The sequence below is a fragment of the Pelodiscus sinensis genome, chromosome 20 (genome assembly GCF_052426305.1).
Source record: "Pelodiscus sinensis isolate ZL-2025 chromosome 20, ASM5242630v1, whole genome shotgun sequence".
Taxonomy (NCBI): Eukaryota; Metazoa; Chordata; order Testudines; family Trionychidae; genus Pelodiscus; species Pelodiscus sinensis.
In genome coordinates this window covers 17,727,247-17,743,478 of record NC_143071.1, presented here as the reverse complement: position 1 = coordinate 17,743,478, position 16,232 = coordinate 17,727,247, and the positions used below count along the sequence as shown (strand labels likewise).

Here is a 16,232-nt window from a genome sequence, read left to right as displayed (position 1 = left end):
TGGCGAGGAGGTAGCCTGAAGGGAATGCAAACGGAGTGGGGACAATGGAGGAGTAAGATCAGAGAAGGGTTAGGAGTCAGGGTGATATGGGAATGGGGGGCAGGAGTCAATGTGAGGGGATGGATATGAGAGCAGGTAATGTTGGGCTGCATAGGAGGAGAGGAAGACGGGCTGTGTAGAGATTGAGGCGGTTGTCTGTAGAACCCCTGCTGTTTTTGTGGCGGACGTTAGAAGGTGTGCAGTGAATGAGGCAGGGAGCTGAAGGAAGAGAGGCAGGTCTTGCAGTTAAAGCTGTTGAATATGGAGACCTAGACTCTGGCCCTGCCTCCAAGCCACTGACACCAACACGTTCACGATTTTCTGGATGCCCAGCAGGTCATCTGGAATCAGATTTGCAGAAGGGCCAAGCAATCGCAACTACAGCAGAAATAGCATGGTGAATATACAAATTGAGTACTCTGAAAAATCAGGCCCTAGATATCTCAAGTAGGGCACCCAAAATCAGTGGGTGCTGGTGACAATTTTGATCTTAATGTTACTGTGCCTCAGTTCCCTGTTTGAAACATGGGGATTCCACCACTCAGTTGCCTGGAGATGATGAAGATACATTTATTAATGTTTGTGCAGCACTCAGGTACTATGGTGAGAGCACCCTAGTAATGCTGAGGAGAACATTCAATACTTTTGTATTCAGTGTGGAGTTGAAGTAGTGTGCAGTAAACAGGGGCTGGGGCTGCACATTGAATGAGGTTAAAAAGAAATATTGAGTAACTATCTTTTCACCGACTGAGGCAGGGGTTCTGTAGAAAATAGGATATGATCATGTCACCAAGCACAGTATCATAACACATATGCACAAGGGGGTTGAATTATGGTTTCACAGGCAACATTGGCATTTCCTAACTTTTAAGTGCTTGATTTTTCAACCTTAACTTTTGTTAGTGTCTGTGTGTGTTCTATTTACGTTCATTGGGCCAGATTCCCTGGTATGCTCTAGCTGTTTTGCATTGATCCAGCAAAGCCAAGTAGTTGTAAACCTGGCTAACACCGATTATAGCTGATGTGTCTCCGAAGCAATGAGGCAGGGAAAATCATGAACATACTGTGGTAACCAACCTTGAACATTTTGGTGTCCACAGCTTGCTCAGCATCAGAGAGACCGGGACAGAGTCTAGGTCTCCAGCCCATTTCAATTGCTGGTGCATATGGTCTATCTTCTTTCTGGTGCAGTGAGAAAGCAGGAGGAGCTCTGAGGTGGTGATCAGTATACTGAAGCTGACTAATTGTATAGCTTTGTAGGCATGAGTCACTGATGTGTTCTCGTTAATTTCCAGATCAGTATTGTTTTCATGTATTTTTGTCGGTTTTATTGGACACTTTTGTATTAGTAGGAAATAAGTTCCCTTTCCGAGCCGGTTGGGAAAACGATTGTCTAAACAGTTTTGTTGGAAAATGCTGTTTCTGCACAACAGAAATTCTTTTGCAAAATCATGCCAACTTTGACAAAATGTTGTTTAGGAACATTTCTAAACGTTATGTCAAAGCTAAAATTGCATTTCAAAATGTGTTTCGTTTGCTTGGTTTTCCATTTAAAAAATTATTTTGTCCCTATGTCAGGACATGTTATATTATGCACTACGACACCTGGTCTGTCTTGACATAAGGTCAAAATAATAAAAATAAGGGAAAAATAAGGGAAAAGTACAAACAAAATAAATGTTGTAAATGTAACGATGGGGTCTAAATTAACCGTTACCACTCAAAGATCTGAAGTGATTGTAGATAGTTCTATGAAAACATCTGTTCAATGTGGGGAAAGAAAAGCTCACAGAACATTAGGAAAGGGATTGAAAATAAGATAGAAATATCATAATGCCAGTATATAAATCCAGGGTACACCCACACCTTGAATACTGTGTGCCGTTTTTGTTGCAGCACCTCAATAAAAATATATTAGAAATGGAAAAAGGAAAGAGAAGGGCAACAAAAATTACTAAGGGTATGGAACAGCTTCCATCTGGTGAGAGATTAAAAAGACTGGGACTGTTCATCTTAGAAAAGAGACAGCTAAGGTGGAATATGATAGAGGGCTGTAACATCATGGCTACGTCTACACTGGCCCCTTTTCCGAAAGGGGCATGCTAATTTTACAGGTCGTAATAGGGAAATCCGCGGGGGATTTAAATATCCCCCGCAGCATTTAAATAAAAATGTCCGCCGCTTTTTTCTGGCTTTTAGAAAAGCCGGAAAAGAGCGTCTACACTGGCCCCGATCCTCCGGAAAAAAGCCCTTTTCCGGAGGATCTCTTATTCCTACTTAGGATTTAAATATCCCCCGCGGATTTCCCTATTACGACCTGTAAAATTAGCATGCCCCTTTCGGAAAAGGGGCCAGTGTAGACGTAGCCCATGACTGGTGTGGAAAAAGTGAATAAGGAAGTGTTGTCACCCCTTCACATAATACAGGAAAAGGAAGCACATCTGCAAACAACACACGGACAACCTGTGGAACTCATTGCCAGGGGATTATGTGAATAGCAAAAATATAATTGGATTCAAAAAAAGGATTAGATAATTTAAGGGAGAATTGATCCATCAGTGGCTGTTAGCCCAGATTGGAGACCCATGCTCTGGGTGTCCCTAAACCTCTGGATTTCAGAAGCTGGGACTGGACGTCAGGGGTTGGATCATCTGATAATTGCCCAGTTCTGTTTATCCCCTCTGAAACATCTGGCAGTGCCATTGTCGGCAGACAGGATACTGGGCTGGATGGACCACTGGTCTGACCCAGCAGGGCCATTCTTACGTTCTGAATTTTAGTTTCAAAGCAAAAATTCAGTTTTTTAAAAGGAAATTTTTCTACACGCCACTCCAGCCATGATTTAAAGGGCCTGGGGTTCTGACCGCTGTTGCAGCACCAGCTGGGATCCCTGGGCCCTTTTATATCACCGGGGCATCCTTTTATCCCCCCCCTCCCAGCGGCAGACCTGGTGGGGAGGGGCAAAGGCAGCTTGTGCAGGAGCCTTGCTGGCTTGCGGTTCCGCTGGCTGCTCTAACTCTTACGCCGCGCTTCTCCTTGGGGGCCTGGGCAGCAGAGGACAGCTGTTGTGCATCGCGTTCTCACCATGCCCCCAGTCTGCCCCCTCTGTCTGGGAATGGCAACACGGCTGGTTGAGGGGCGTTTATCCCAGTTCTACAACAGCCAAGGGGGCTCTAGGGAGGCTGTATCCACCTGCTCTGTGCTGCCAAAATGGAGTCAAAGGGCCATGGGGTCACTGAACATCAGGCCCTGAGCTTCTTAGGGGCAAATCAATTGGGAAGGGAAGTGTTTTTCTGGGCAGCCTGTCTCTGAAGGTGGGATGGGCAAAGAGCGAGCAGACATGGGGGCCAGTGTCTCTAGGGGAGGTGGGATTAGGCTGAGAATGGAGGTTAGCAATGCTGGGGCTGAGTCCCCTGAGAGTCACCGGCAGGTGGGTTCCAGAGTCACCTGGTTGCTCCTCTGTCATCTTCCAGGTGTACTACCAGCGAGCAGACATGGCCATCGGGTCCCTCACCATCAACGAAGAGCGTTCTGAGATCGTGGACTTCTCCGTGCCCTTCGTAGAGACCGGCATTAGCGTCATGGTGGCCAGGAGCAACGGGACCGTCTCGCCCTCTGCCTTCCTAGGTGAGCAGAGCCAGCCCGGTGCCAGGCTTGGCGTGCGGAGCTGCGGGTGAGCGTGGTGGGTTTGAAGAGGGTAGGAGCACAGGCAGACCCTGCTCTGAAGGCTTCTAGTCTGGGGTGAATTCTCAGTGTGTCTGGACTTCGTGAGGCCATGGGGAGCCTGGACTAGGCTCTGTGTAAATGTGGTGGTCATAGGCTGTTTGCTACCAAGGCATGTGCCTGTCATGTGGACTCAGCACTCAGAATCAAGGCTGAGCTAGAAAGGTGCTTGATTTCTCTGGGATGAAACTAACTGCTGATATCCGTCATGCTCGGGTATCTCCAATCTAGCCTGTCTCTTGCTATATAAGAGGATTGGGGGCATTCTGGATTTGTGGATTCTATTCCTGGCTATGCCACAGACTTGCTGTGTGATCCTGGATAATTAGTTACTCAAACTTGCTGCCTCAGTTTCCCCACTTGTAAAATGATTATAATAGAATCCACCCGAGACTGGGGAGGCTGACGAATAGTGCCCTGCAAATCTGCGGATCTCTGCTTTCTGTCCACATTCTCGGATGTCAAATTCAGATACTTGTGGCTCATTTTTGTATCTGGCTGCAGATACAAAGTTCATATCCGCGCAGGGCTCTGCAGAAGGAACACTTGGAGTTCCTCTGATGAAAAGTGCTATGCAAGTGCAAAGAACTCGCATTACTACTCGTGCACAGATATAGTTTCCCAGGCATTTTTTTGGTGGCTGAGCTCCTTGACAGCTGGCAGCTGAATTTAACATCCCATGATTTTGATGGGCGCTTATGCTGCATTTTCTATGCATGGTCAACAATGAAGGAGTTAACTTACCAGCTGCATTTCATTTTGTCCTAGCAAAGCAAAGAGTGTCTTCTGCATGCAAAGTGGCTGCTTGGCCACACATTGGTTTACAGCATCACTTTGACAGTGTGCTCATGCAGACTTAGATTCTGCATTTCCATCTTCTGCTGGCTTGTGCTCATTTCCTGTACTCCATGGGCCTTCTGCCCTGTGTCCCTCTTGGCTCCCCCTGGAGCCTAGGGATGTTAGCATGTGCCCGTTTACATGATTAACCGTTAAGCCTGGGCTCATCAGTTAATCCTAACAGTTACATGCACAACCTGCCTCCCCCCCTTGCTGCCTCTGTATCAGATACAGCAGCATGGGGGTGGGGAAGCAGGCAGGAGCCAGTACACATGGGAAACTGGCTTTCAAGCTGGCTTCCTGCGTGTACTGGTTCCGCAAAGCTGCCTGCCCACCATGTTGCCAACTCCTTCTGAACATCAGCTGCTGCCTGCCCTCCCCCCCCCCCATGTGTAAATGTGTAACTGTTGAAAAATTCACAAACATTTACAAACATAACTGTTTGTGAACATTCCTACTGGAGCCTAGGGGAGACTGTCTGGAGTTTAAAATTGTTATACCCTGTGCTACAGGGACTTGTAGATGGGACACTGAGCACAAGAACAGGAAACTTTGAAGTCCAATGAACCAGTGATTTTAAAATGGAGCAGATTAGTTTAAGGGCTAAACAGCTATAGAGACTTTTACCACAAGTAAATGGGGGCAGGGATAGCTCAGTGGTTTGAGCAGTGGCAGGGTTGTGAGTTCAATCCTTGAGGAGGCCATTTAGGGATTTGGGGCAAAAATTTGCCAGGGATGGTACTTGGTCCTGCTGTGAAGGCAGCAGACTGGACTTGATGACCTTCTAGGTCCCTTCCAGTTCTAGGAGATAGGCACTCTCCATTTTAGTTTGACTCTGGCCTAGATCAGTGGCAGTCAAAGCTCCCTCACCCGCAAATTGGCACTGATCAGCCTCCCAACTAGTGGTATAATTACAAGCCAAAGTCTGAACAGGCCCTGAAACTGAATTCCTCTCTTGCTCCAAGCAAGCAGCTGAGGTTGTATGCAATAATTATTGTATTGAATTGAATCAGGGGCTTGTTAGATGGAGGCCAGGCTGAGCATGTTCTTGGGCAGGTTCATTCCACAAATCCAGTTCTTGTCTCTTGAGCACTTGAATTTTGTAATTACCATTAAAAAACCTAAGATGATTTTGAAGTGCTTTCCAGAAAAATAACCTGTAGGTTTAAATAAACGTGTGTGTTTAATGCTGTAAGTGTGTGTGTGTGTGTGAGAATTTGATTAGCAGTGCATGTTGCATGTTTGTGATTATGGGAGGATGAATGTGTTGCAGTGCATGCTGTGTGAGTCTGTCTCTTTATGTGTGTGCATGTTTCACATGTGAATATCTAGCTAGGCAGCAGTACTGCAGAAAAGTGATCTCGGGGTTATAGTGGCTCCCAAAGGGAATGAGAGTCAACCGTGTGACGCAGCTAAAAAAAGACAAATGTCGTTCTGGGGTATATTGCAAGGAGTGTTGTACCAAAGACGTGTGAGGTAATAGTTCTGTTCAGCCTTCGCTGGAGTACTGCGTCCAGTTTGGGCCCCATACTTTAGAATCCAATTTGTTCACGTTTGTTAGAGAAGGGCAACAAGAATGATAAAACTTGCAAAAAACACACCCTATTAGTAAAGGTTGCAAACATGCCCAATTCTTAGTCTAGAGAAGAGATGTCTGAAGGAAGACCTGACAATAGTTTTCAAATATGTTAAGTGATGTGACAAAGAGGACAGTGATCAGTTGTTCTCCAACTCCTCGGAGGGTAGGTTAAGACGTAATCAGCTTAGCTTGCAACAAGGGCGATTTAAATTGGATATTAGGAAGATTTTGCTAACAATAAGGAGAGTTAAACACAGGTACAAGTTACCTAAGGCTGTTGTGGAGTCCCCATCACTGGAGGTTTTTAACAATAGGTTAGACAAGCCCCTGCCAGGATGGGCTGGGTTTACTTAATCCTGCCTCAGCACAGGTGGTTTGACTAGATAACCTCTGGGGGCCCCTTCCAGCTTCGTGTTGTTCTGTGTGTGTGTGTGCGGTATGTGTATGTGACAGGCAGGTGAGTGTGTTGCACACGTGTGTGAGTTTGGCTCTGTGTGTGTATAAAAACGTTTGTGAATGAGTGTGGGTGACTGTGTTGCTACATGTATGGTACTTCTGTGGTGGTGTATCAGTGTGCATGTCTTCGTGTGGCTGCATGTGTTTGCTCTGTGTGTGTGCATGCACCTGTTGTATGTGAGTACCCGCTGTTAGAAAAGTATGTGTGTGTGAGCAGATGGATGAATGGCTGCATGTGTAAATTGATCCATATAAATGTACATGTGTGCGTGTGCGTGTCAGCACGCATGTGTGGATGTATGTCTGTGTGTGTCCTAGGGGCAAGTCTAGGAAAGCACATTTGCCTGCTTAGATGTTGGTGCATAGGCCTGAGTTTGTCCTTGTGTTGTATGTTTGCACACATGTTGGCATGAATATGGATCTGCTTTGAATCCCTCTTTAAAATGTGCACTGTCAAGTCAGACACGCCGCTGCTAGAGGCGACGAGCGTCTCCTCTTCCCCAAAGCTTCCTATGTCCTGCGCTGTGGGATTGCAGGAGACACGTACGGGCTCCCCGGCACTGCACAGCTCCAGAGGGAGCCAATGTCCCCACCGTCACCGGAGCAACAAGCCATCCTGGCTCTTTTTCTCGCCCCCTTCAGAAAAGTGTTGCCCTCCCCTAGTTCTCCCAACTCCAGCCGAATAACCCTCTCCCACTTCCTTTACCTGAGGAATCCATTGAACTCTCTGCAGACTCTAGATTTGGGCCGGCTCTTCCTACTGCCCACTCGTCTCACCAGAAAATGCCGAAGCCCCGGGGAAGCCGGGGTCAAAGGCGCCTTCCTCTCCTGCCAGCCCGGCTCCCTCCACATGCTAATGAAATGCATCCGATGCCATCAGATGAAGTTTCTCTCCTCCCTGACAGGGAAGGACACACTGACAAATGGGCCTTTGCTGCTGTATTTTGAGGGCCTGAATTAATCCCATCCTTCAGCCTGCCCTTTAACGACAGAGCTCTATCACTCTGGGTGTCTGCCGCTGTCACCCGGCAACTGCCACGGTCTCTTCCGCTTGGTCTCTTTCTGCCTTGAGTGCCTCTTTCTATTCGCACCTCTTCCCGCTGCCTTGATGTCTCTGTCCTCCCTGAGCTGCTCCTCTTCTTTTGTGCCTGCCTTGTTCTTTCTCCACCTTCCATCCCCTCCCTCTCTGTTCCTGTTCGCCTCGCCCTCTCTCTGTGTCCCCCTGTCTGGGCTCCCTACATCTACACTATGAGTTGTGTCTGCAAAAAATATGCTAATGGCACTCATTTGAATGAGTCGTGATCCCATTTACATATTTTCTGCCAATCGGTTTTTGCGCAAAAACAAGCAATGTGGATGCTTCCTATTTTGCGCAAACCCCCCTTTTTACTGCAAGATTGGTAAACCTCCTTCTTTGGGGCATAAGGATCTTGCAGAAAAAGGGGGTTTTGTGCAAATACTCATCAGCAGAAAATATGCAAATGAGATCACGACTCATGCAAATGAGTCCCTTATTAGCATATTTTTTGCCAAGAAAACTCGTAGTGTCGACATAGCCTTAAGTGAATAATGTAGCTGATGTGTGTTTGGCCTTTTTTTCTGTTGATGAATTTTTCCGCAAGGAGATGGCTGAGTGTTTTTCTGGAATTTACTCCTTGTCTGGAGTCATCCATTCTCAGTCTGCACTTGGGGCGTGAGCAATACCTTGCAAATACTGGCTCCCTGAGTTTTTGTGTTTGGACATGCAGGTTACATGATATGCTCCTGTTCCCCAGCGGGATTGACGCTCCGGTTCTCAAGCTTCATTGCACTGCGACCCTCTTTGCCAACAGAAATGATTGCACGACCCCATGCCATGGGGGAGCCATGAAGCTAAACTGCTTGGATTTGGGCTTCAGACCCATGTGCAGCCCCTCCGATGGGTTGGGGAGGGGAGCAAAGGGAGCAGTTGCTCCACAGCCCAGCGATTCAAAAGGACCCTGGGCTCCAGTTGCCACCCCCTCCCCCAGACTCCTGAAATTGCCATTGGAGCGTGGGGTGGCACTGAGGGTTGGCTGCCCTCAGCCCTGCCCCTTCTGGGTGTGCAGTGCCATCCCCAGTCCTGCCTTGTCCAGGGGCCGGGCAAGTCTGTCTGCTCCCTGCCCATATGGCAGGGCTTGGGGGCTGGCATTAAAGTTGCTGGGGGCACAGGACCAAAAGCCCAGGCCCGAGTCCCCAAATGTGGGGCTGTTGGGAGGAAGCCTTCAGGGCTCTGGCATCAGCTTTTTGCGTGGGCCCCAGCAAGTCTAATGCTGGCCCCGGTGAGCCCATTAAAATGAACTCACAATCCACTTTGGGGTCCCAAGCCACAGCTGAGAATGGCTGGATTAAAGCAACTCTTAGGGTCGGATTTCTGGAGCGGACACTCGTGATTACAACTTTGAAATGCACTTTTCACTCATGTTCTGCGATCATCACTTAAGATGTGTTGTTTCCACAAATGTTCTTGCCTGAAGCTCATGCGCTGGTGGGGCACTGCACACAAGCAGGGTGTGAATGCTGTCTCTTGCATATATGATGCTTTCAGACCGATCTTCAGACAGAGGTTTGCAGTGTTCGCCCAGTTCTAACCTCAGCCTTGGAAGAGTCTGTTTTGCTCAGATTCATTTCAGATTGTGAACTCCCTTTGCTCTATGTACAGCACCTAGTGCTCAGGGCCCTTGAGTAGGGCTTATTGGTCCTATAGTAATAGAAATAATAAGCAGTACTTAAGGCACCACTTGCAGGATGATTGTCAAAAATTGTGGCTGAGTTGCAGACAAGTCATGGAAAATTGCAGAAAAGGAGTAATGGATCTTTTTTATCATAAATACTTGGCCATGACTTTTTGCCATCAGCTGATCTGGGCTCCCACTGTCAAATTGCAATGGAAACCTAATATTGCGGGAAGTGAAATTTCACAAATGAAGCAGGACCTTAACGATACTCCTACTGACAAACATCCGCCTATTCACCTGGTGAATTTGAAAACTTTTTGACGGATGAGGAATGTCCCGTAGTTGTTCTACCACCACTATGTTGTGACCAGGGCAGGTGAGTAGATTTTGTGCCTGGGCTGGTAAAATGTTGATGGCTGTTTTACATGGCTAGTTTCTCTCTCGCCCAGTCTCTCAACCTGCTTGTATTGGGTCTGAATTTGGCTCTTTTTGTGAGTGAGTCACAAGATGCTTCCCTCTCTCTCCCACTCTGAGGTACTTAATGAATAGCAAGACAGGAGTATTTAGCGTGTGCTCGGTCTGTAGATGAGGACACCTGGTGGGCAGCTTTCAGTGTAATCCTGATGCCTTTTCGATCCAACGGCACTAATAGGATCACCACAAATGTATTATGCTGGGAGGGGTAGATTGGTCTCTCTAGGGTAACGTGATTGAGGGGGGTTTTCCCTGAGCCTCTCTATTTGGGGTGTACTATCTTACTTGGCGGGTGGAATCCAGTCGTCTATAGTGACACTTGCACTTGAACGGGCGCAGCGCAGTTGGAGTTGACTGCCTCTCTCTGGCCTTGCAGAGCCCTACAGCCCGGCGGTGTGGGTGATGATGTTCGTGATGTGTCTCACGGTGGTCGCCATCACAGTTTTCATGTTCGAGTATTTCAGCCCGGTCGGCTACAACCAGAATCTAACCAGCGGCAAAAGTAAGTTGCGTACAGGGACCATGAGCAAATATTGTGCCACGGGACGGTGCCCTTGGCCACACACACCCGGCCCCACATGCACTTAATGCAGGCAGCTATAGTCTGTGCGCCCTGCCGTATGCGGGGAGACACCGGAATAATTGTGTGGGTACGAGTCTGGCTTCTTACAGCCCCTCACGTCTTGGGGAAGCATTGGCTCATCCCAGGGTCATGTTTCCAGCTGTATCCATGTGTTACAGGGAGCAGGAGGCAGCTGATTCCCAGCCTCTTTCAGCAGAGCTTCAAGCAGGGCACGTCTAGAGTTGCTTTCACTTTCGAAAGAAGATATGCAAATTTGGCGGGAATTTGTATATCTTCTTCCCATCGCTTTTTCGAAAGAGATTCTTTCGAAAAAGAAAGTAGTCTAGATGCGGTTCTTTCGAGGAAAAAACCCCTTTTTCGAAAGAACCGTTCTTCTTAAAGTGAGGTTTACACGGTTCTTTCGAAAAAGGGGTTTTTTCCTCGAAAGAACCGCATCTAGACTACTTTCTTTTTCGAAAGAACCTCTTTTGAAAAAGCCATTGGAAGAAGATATGCAAATTCACGCCGAATTGGCATATCTTCTTTCGAAAGTGAAAGCAAGTCTAGACATGTCCTCACAAAGCAGCCCCTGGCCTCCATCAACAGCGTCTCATCCGTTCCCCCGGCCACTGTTCTCAGGGGAGGGATGGAGCCACCCTTCTCTCAGCAGGGCCTCTGAGAGTCTCTTTGCCAAGCACCAGATCCCAAAGTGGTGTCTCCAGAATCTTCCATTTCAGTGTCAACCCAGGAAACTGAAAAGCCATAAAGTTACTCCTCCCCTGCAACTGTGTGCAGGCTTCTGCGCCCTCCTGCCATTGCGTGGCCAGACGGGATGCCGGCGAGAGATTCCTCGGGCCATGTCAAGCTGACATATGGGATTTTGCCAGTGCCCATGGTGGACATAAATTCATGAATTCTAAGGCCAGAAGGGTCCATTGTGATCACGTAGTAAAGCCAGTTCCTTCCGGCCCTTTTGTGTCTGTCACCAGCAGGCCCAAATCAGTCAGCTACTCCGCTGTCTGCTCTAGCTAAGAGCTCCCACGTCTGAGCTAGCTGGGGAGAAGATTTTTCTCACATTTGTTTGGAGGAGCTGTCAGCCCCAGGCCAGGGTGCCATCTTTGCCCTTGACGAATGTTCATTAAAGGATATCCATCCTGACGGGTGCATAATGAAAATGCTTTTTCAAGCAGCATCAATGACTCCCCTGTGCACCAGCACTCCTGGCCTGTACCTCTCCCCGCTCTAGTTTCAGAGATCCTGGACAATTTCTCAACATCGACCTTGGAGGGTTCGCTGTTCAGACAGGGTTCGTACGCGGGGAGAAAAGGAGAGCCAGAAGGAAGCTGGTATCTACCAAGAGAGAATAGCCTAGAGCCCACAGTAAAAATACACAATCTATTTTTAGCTTTCATATTCCAAATGAACAAAGGCTCCGGCAGAACTCAGCCAGCTGGAACCCTGCTGCTCTATTCCTCTCACCAGAGCGTGCTGGTTGGTTCTGGAGACTCATTTTTCATTTTGTCTCCTCCTTTCCCCCTCGTTGTAATTTTTTGGCGTGGTGTCGGGAGGTGGCGTGGCAGCAAGATGCATTTCCATTCCACTCTCCTCCAGCAGAGAGAGGCAACCATCCAGTTATTTCCGGAGGTGAGGTCAGAAAAGCTGCTGCTTCGTAGGTCTCTGTGCTGAAGTCCAGTCTTGGATCCTCACCAGACATGGGCCTGGCAGATTTCCTTCGCTGCACAGAACCTGCCCAGCCATTGAGGCAGGGCCATGTGCAAAGTCTGGCAAGATTCCTCTTGTTCTTTCTCCCCAGGACTTTGGAACAAAACAAGCCCCAAAGAGTCGCTCAGGTTTCCATCAGACTCAGTGCCTGGATGCTACAAGGATCTTGGCACAGGCTCGTGCTGAGATGCCCAGTCTATGTGTTCAGACTGTCCCCTGAGACAGATCCGGGTGCTTGTTGGGACGTGGCCCTGAGCTGTTTTAGTTCTAGGTGAACAGTCTGTTTTTGATTGGCTCCACTCAATAAAGCAAGTTGATCTTTGAATTAATAGGAAATCTCTGACCGTCATTTGTCGGTTCCTGAAACACAGCCAGACTCCTTGCTCCGCATTAGGGGTAGGATGTGGGCCCAGAAAGGTGTCTGTCTATATAAACTGGACCCACACATCAATGCAGACCTTAAGGAAGAAACAAAAATAACTGTCCCCAACAGCAAACCCAGGCCCCTGTGTGCTGGCAAGTTACAGATGAAAAAAAGCCGCAGCATAACTGGAAATCCCACTAATCTAAAAGCCAGGAAGAATCGTCCCTAGTCATTTTCCAGGAGACACAAGCTGTGGCGCTAGCAGGGTGTTCAGGGTTAGTGAGATGTTGTGTTTATCCAAATGATTCATTCTGAGCTACCCAAAGCCTCTCTTCTTTTCTCCTCCCAGAGTCCGGGGGCCCCTCCTTCACCATTGGCAAATCCGTCTGGCTGCTCTGGGCCCTGGTCTTTAATAACTCGGTGCCCATTGAGAATCCAAAAGGCACCACCAGTAAGATCATGGTGCTGATCTGGGCCTTCTTTGCTGTGATTTTCCTGGCCAGTTATACCGCCAACCTGGCCGCCTTTATGATCCAGGAGCAATATATCGACACCGTCTCTGGGCTGAGTGACAAGAAGGTGAGGAGGCTTGCAGAAAATCACCTGTCTGGGAGGGGAAGCATGGGGAATAACCAGGGCTGGGTATGGACCACAAAGTGGGTTGGGGGCATGTTAACCAAGTAAGGACTGAAGAGCACAGACCTGCTTTGCCTTAGCATGGAAGCTTGTATGATGCCAGCAATACGGAGCAATGTGTTGAATCCATTAAGCGTGCTCCCTCTGAATGTGTGTGCCTCAGTCTGACGGCCGTGATGCCCCTCTGGGGCAGAGAGGGGCTGTGAGCCCAGGGCGTACAGCCTGGGCAGGACGCATGTGGCGGGGTAAGCGTGTGTTGAGAGAGTGAGGGGAGTGGATGAGGTTAGGGCGCTACCCCAAGGGTGTTAAGTTTGAAGATGAGGAGATTAATGGAGTCACAGTCTGGAGGGAGGCAAGAACTTCTTTGGCCTAAGACTGACCAGACTTGAAGGCTGAATGGTTGGCATGTGGGGCAGGAGGGGGAAGGAACAGAAAAGAGGCTGAGAGAAACCAAGATGGAGAGTGGCCAAGGGAGACTGGAACCATGGAGGGGAGAGAGGGAGCTGCGTTCTAATGCATACGCTGACTGCGGGCTCTATTCTCCCCCCACAGCATCTGAGTATTGCCCACAGATAGGAGTTGCTCATGTGACCCAGTATCTCTTCTGTGTTCCCCGTCCTGCTCCCCACTAGGCCAGACTCTTGCCAACGGAGCACAGGTGGCCTCTGGCAAGGAAAATGCAGGACAATGTAGCACTTTAAAGACTAACAAGATGGTTTATTAGGTGATGAGCTTTCGTGGGCCAGACCCACTTCCTCAGATCAAATAGTGGAAGAAAGTAGTCACAACCATATATACCAAAGGATACAATTTAAAAAAATGAACAAATATGAAAAGGACAAATCACATTGCAGAACAGGAGGGGGATGCGGGGGGGGGGGGGGAAGGAAGGTAAGTGTCTGTGAATTGATGATATTAGAGGTAGGGAGAGTGGGATGTTTGTGAGTTAATGGTATTAGAGGTGATAATTGGGGAAACTATCTTGGTAATGGGTGAGATAGTTCAAATGTTTAAGTTCTTTTGGAAAGTGTTGAAAAAGGACTTAACAAACATTTGAACTATCTCACCCATTACCAAGATAGTTTCCCCAATTATCACCTCTAATACCATTAACTCACAAACATCCCACTCTCCCTACCTCTAATATCATCAATTCACAGACACTTACCTTCCTTCCTTCCCCCCCCCCCCCCCGCATCCCCCTCCTGTTCTGCAATGTGATTTGTCCTTTTCATATTTGTTCATTTTTTTTAATTGTATCCTTTGGTATATATGGTTGTGACTACTTTCTTCCACTATTTGATCTGAGGAAGTGGGTCTGGCCCACGAAAGCTCATCATCTAATAAACCATCTTGTTAGTCTTTAAAGTGCTACATTGTCCTGCATTTTGCTTCAGCTACCCCAGACTAACACGGCTACATTTCTATCACTATTCTTCTGGCAAGGAACACCTTGTAATAAATTTAATGGCTTTGGGGAAAAGGTACCAGGAGAGCGGGTTCCTGCGCTCGGTGGCCAGGACTTCAGGAGGCCTGGGTTTGATTCCCAGCTCTGCCACAGACTTGTGCAATGTTGGCCAAATCCAACCAATTTTGACAAAGTGGGAAACTTTGTGTGGCAGGGTCATGCCATTTTCCAGCCAGCACTGGTGCTGCTACTGGTTGACAGTGACAGGACAGGAACAGAGAGAAGGGGTAGAAATGGGGGGGAAGCTGGGCTCCAGGGAAGAGTGAAAACAGAGCCCAGTTCTCTCAGGGGCTAAGTGGAACACCCAGGAGGCCTGGGGCTCAGCGCTGGACCAGGCAATTGATGTTCGTGGTGGTTGCCGTTCTAGTTCCAGAGGCCCCAGGAGCAGTATCCCCCGTTCCGCTTTGGCACTGTCCCCAACGGCAGCACGGAGAGGAACATTCGGAGCAACTATCCAGACATGCACACGCACATGGTGAAATACAACCAGCGCTCGGTAGAAGACGCCCTGACCAGCCTCAAAATGGGGTATGTCTCCTGTTGAGGGCAATGCTTCTGAAACAAGAGTGCACCTCCTCAAAAGGCCCGGGGTGGGGCAGGAAGGGACTGTCATCCTGCATTTGCATTGTCAGAAATATAGGCACTTGACTTGAGGGGGCTGCTCCCACCACTTAACACAAGCTTACAAGGCCACATCCTCTCAGGCTGTCGGGGGTGGGTCAGCGCCGCAGAAGTGAAAAAGGAGCTGTCCCAAGATTTCCTCTGTATTTTCTATAGCGAATCAAGGAATTGAAGAATTCCCCACCCCCTCTGTCAATAGCCTTTAGCTTTCAAAGGGACGAGAGGATAGGAAGCTAGGGAGTGAGAAACACAGAGCATCGGGTAAGAAATCCACCTGTTTTTGGGGTATCTCCCGTGTAAATAATTCCCTCTAGATGAAAGGGCAGACTGAGGCCCTGACAGCTTATGGTCCTTCCTGAGTGTATGCACTTCTCCTGAGCACAGGAGCATTAATATCTGTATCCTGCTGCTGCCAAATTTTAACTCAGGCTTGTCAACACTTGAGACACTACAGCTGGACCATAGGGTTGCCAGATGGTTTCAGAAAAAAATACCCCCCCCAAAAAAGGACCCTGAGAGTTAAGCCAAAAACAAAACAAAACAAAACAGCATGGCCCTTTAAGAAACATGTGGTGAGGCTTTTTGGCCCTAACAGGCTGCCGGCGGCCACCCACCACCTTGCCTCCCTGCGCGGGGCCGGACAGCTCCGTGGAACCCAGTAAGCACTAGGATTGCCGGGCTGCCTCTGTATTGAGCTGGACAGCCCAGGATTTTCGCCTCCTGGCTGGGAAAAAATCAGAAAGTGCCGGACATTTTAGGTGTCTGGTATTTTCAGATTTTTTTTTTAGCGGACAGGAGATGAAAATACTGGACTGTCCGGTTCAATACCGGACACCTGGGAACCCTACTGGACCAGGTTAGCCCTTCAATATAGACCAGTGATGGGCAACTTGCAGCCCATCGGGGTTCTGTGTGTGGCTCACAGGACACTTTGCAGTGCACAGGGTTGCCAGATTGCATTGGCTTCCACCCACAGGTTTTTTTTCTTCCGGTAATTACTAAAGGGAGACATGCGTAAAGCGAGGGCACGTGATGTGAGGTGCATGCTGAGTGCA

General features: G+C 48.5%; 1 protein-coding gene across 1 annotated transcript in view; it reads left to right on the top strand.

Annotated features, from left to right (window-relative positions):
• Positions 1-16,232, top strand: part of GRIN2C (glutamate ionotropic receptor NMDA type subunit 2C) — a 58,175-nt gene that overhangs the window by 34,325 nt on the left and 7,618 nt on the right. The window contains exons 7-10 of the mRNA XM_075903712.2: positions 3,513-3,666; positions 10,181-10,306; positions 12,802-13,031; positions 14,924-15,084. Of these exons, the coding sequence (XP_075759827.2) occupies positions 3,513-3,666; positions 10,181-10,306; positions 12,802-13,031; positions 14,924-15,084 (671 nt within the window). The remainder of the gene's footprint in view (positions 1-3,512; positions 3,667-10,180; positions 10,307-12,801; positions 13,032-14,923; positions 15,085-16,232) is intronic.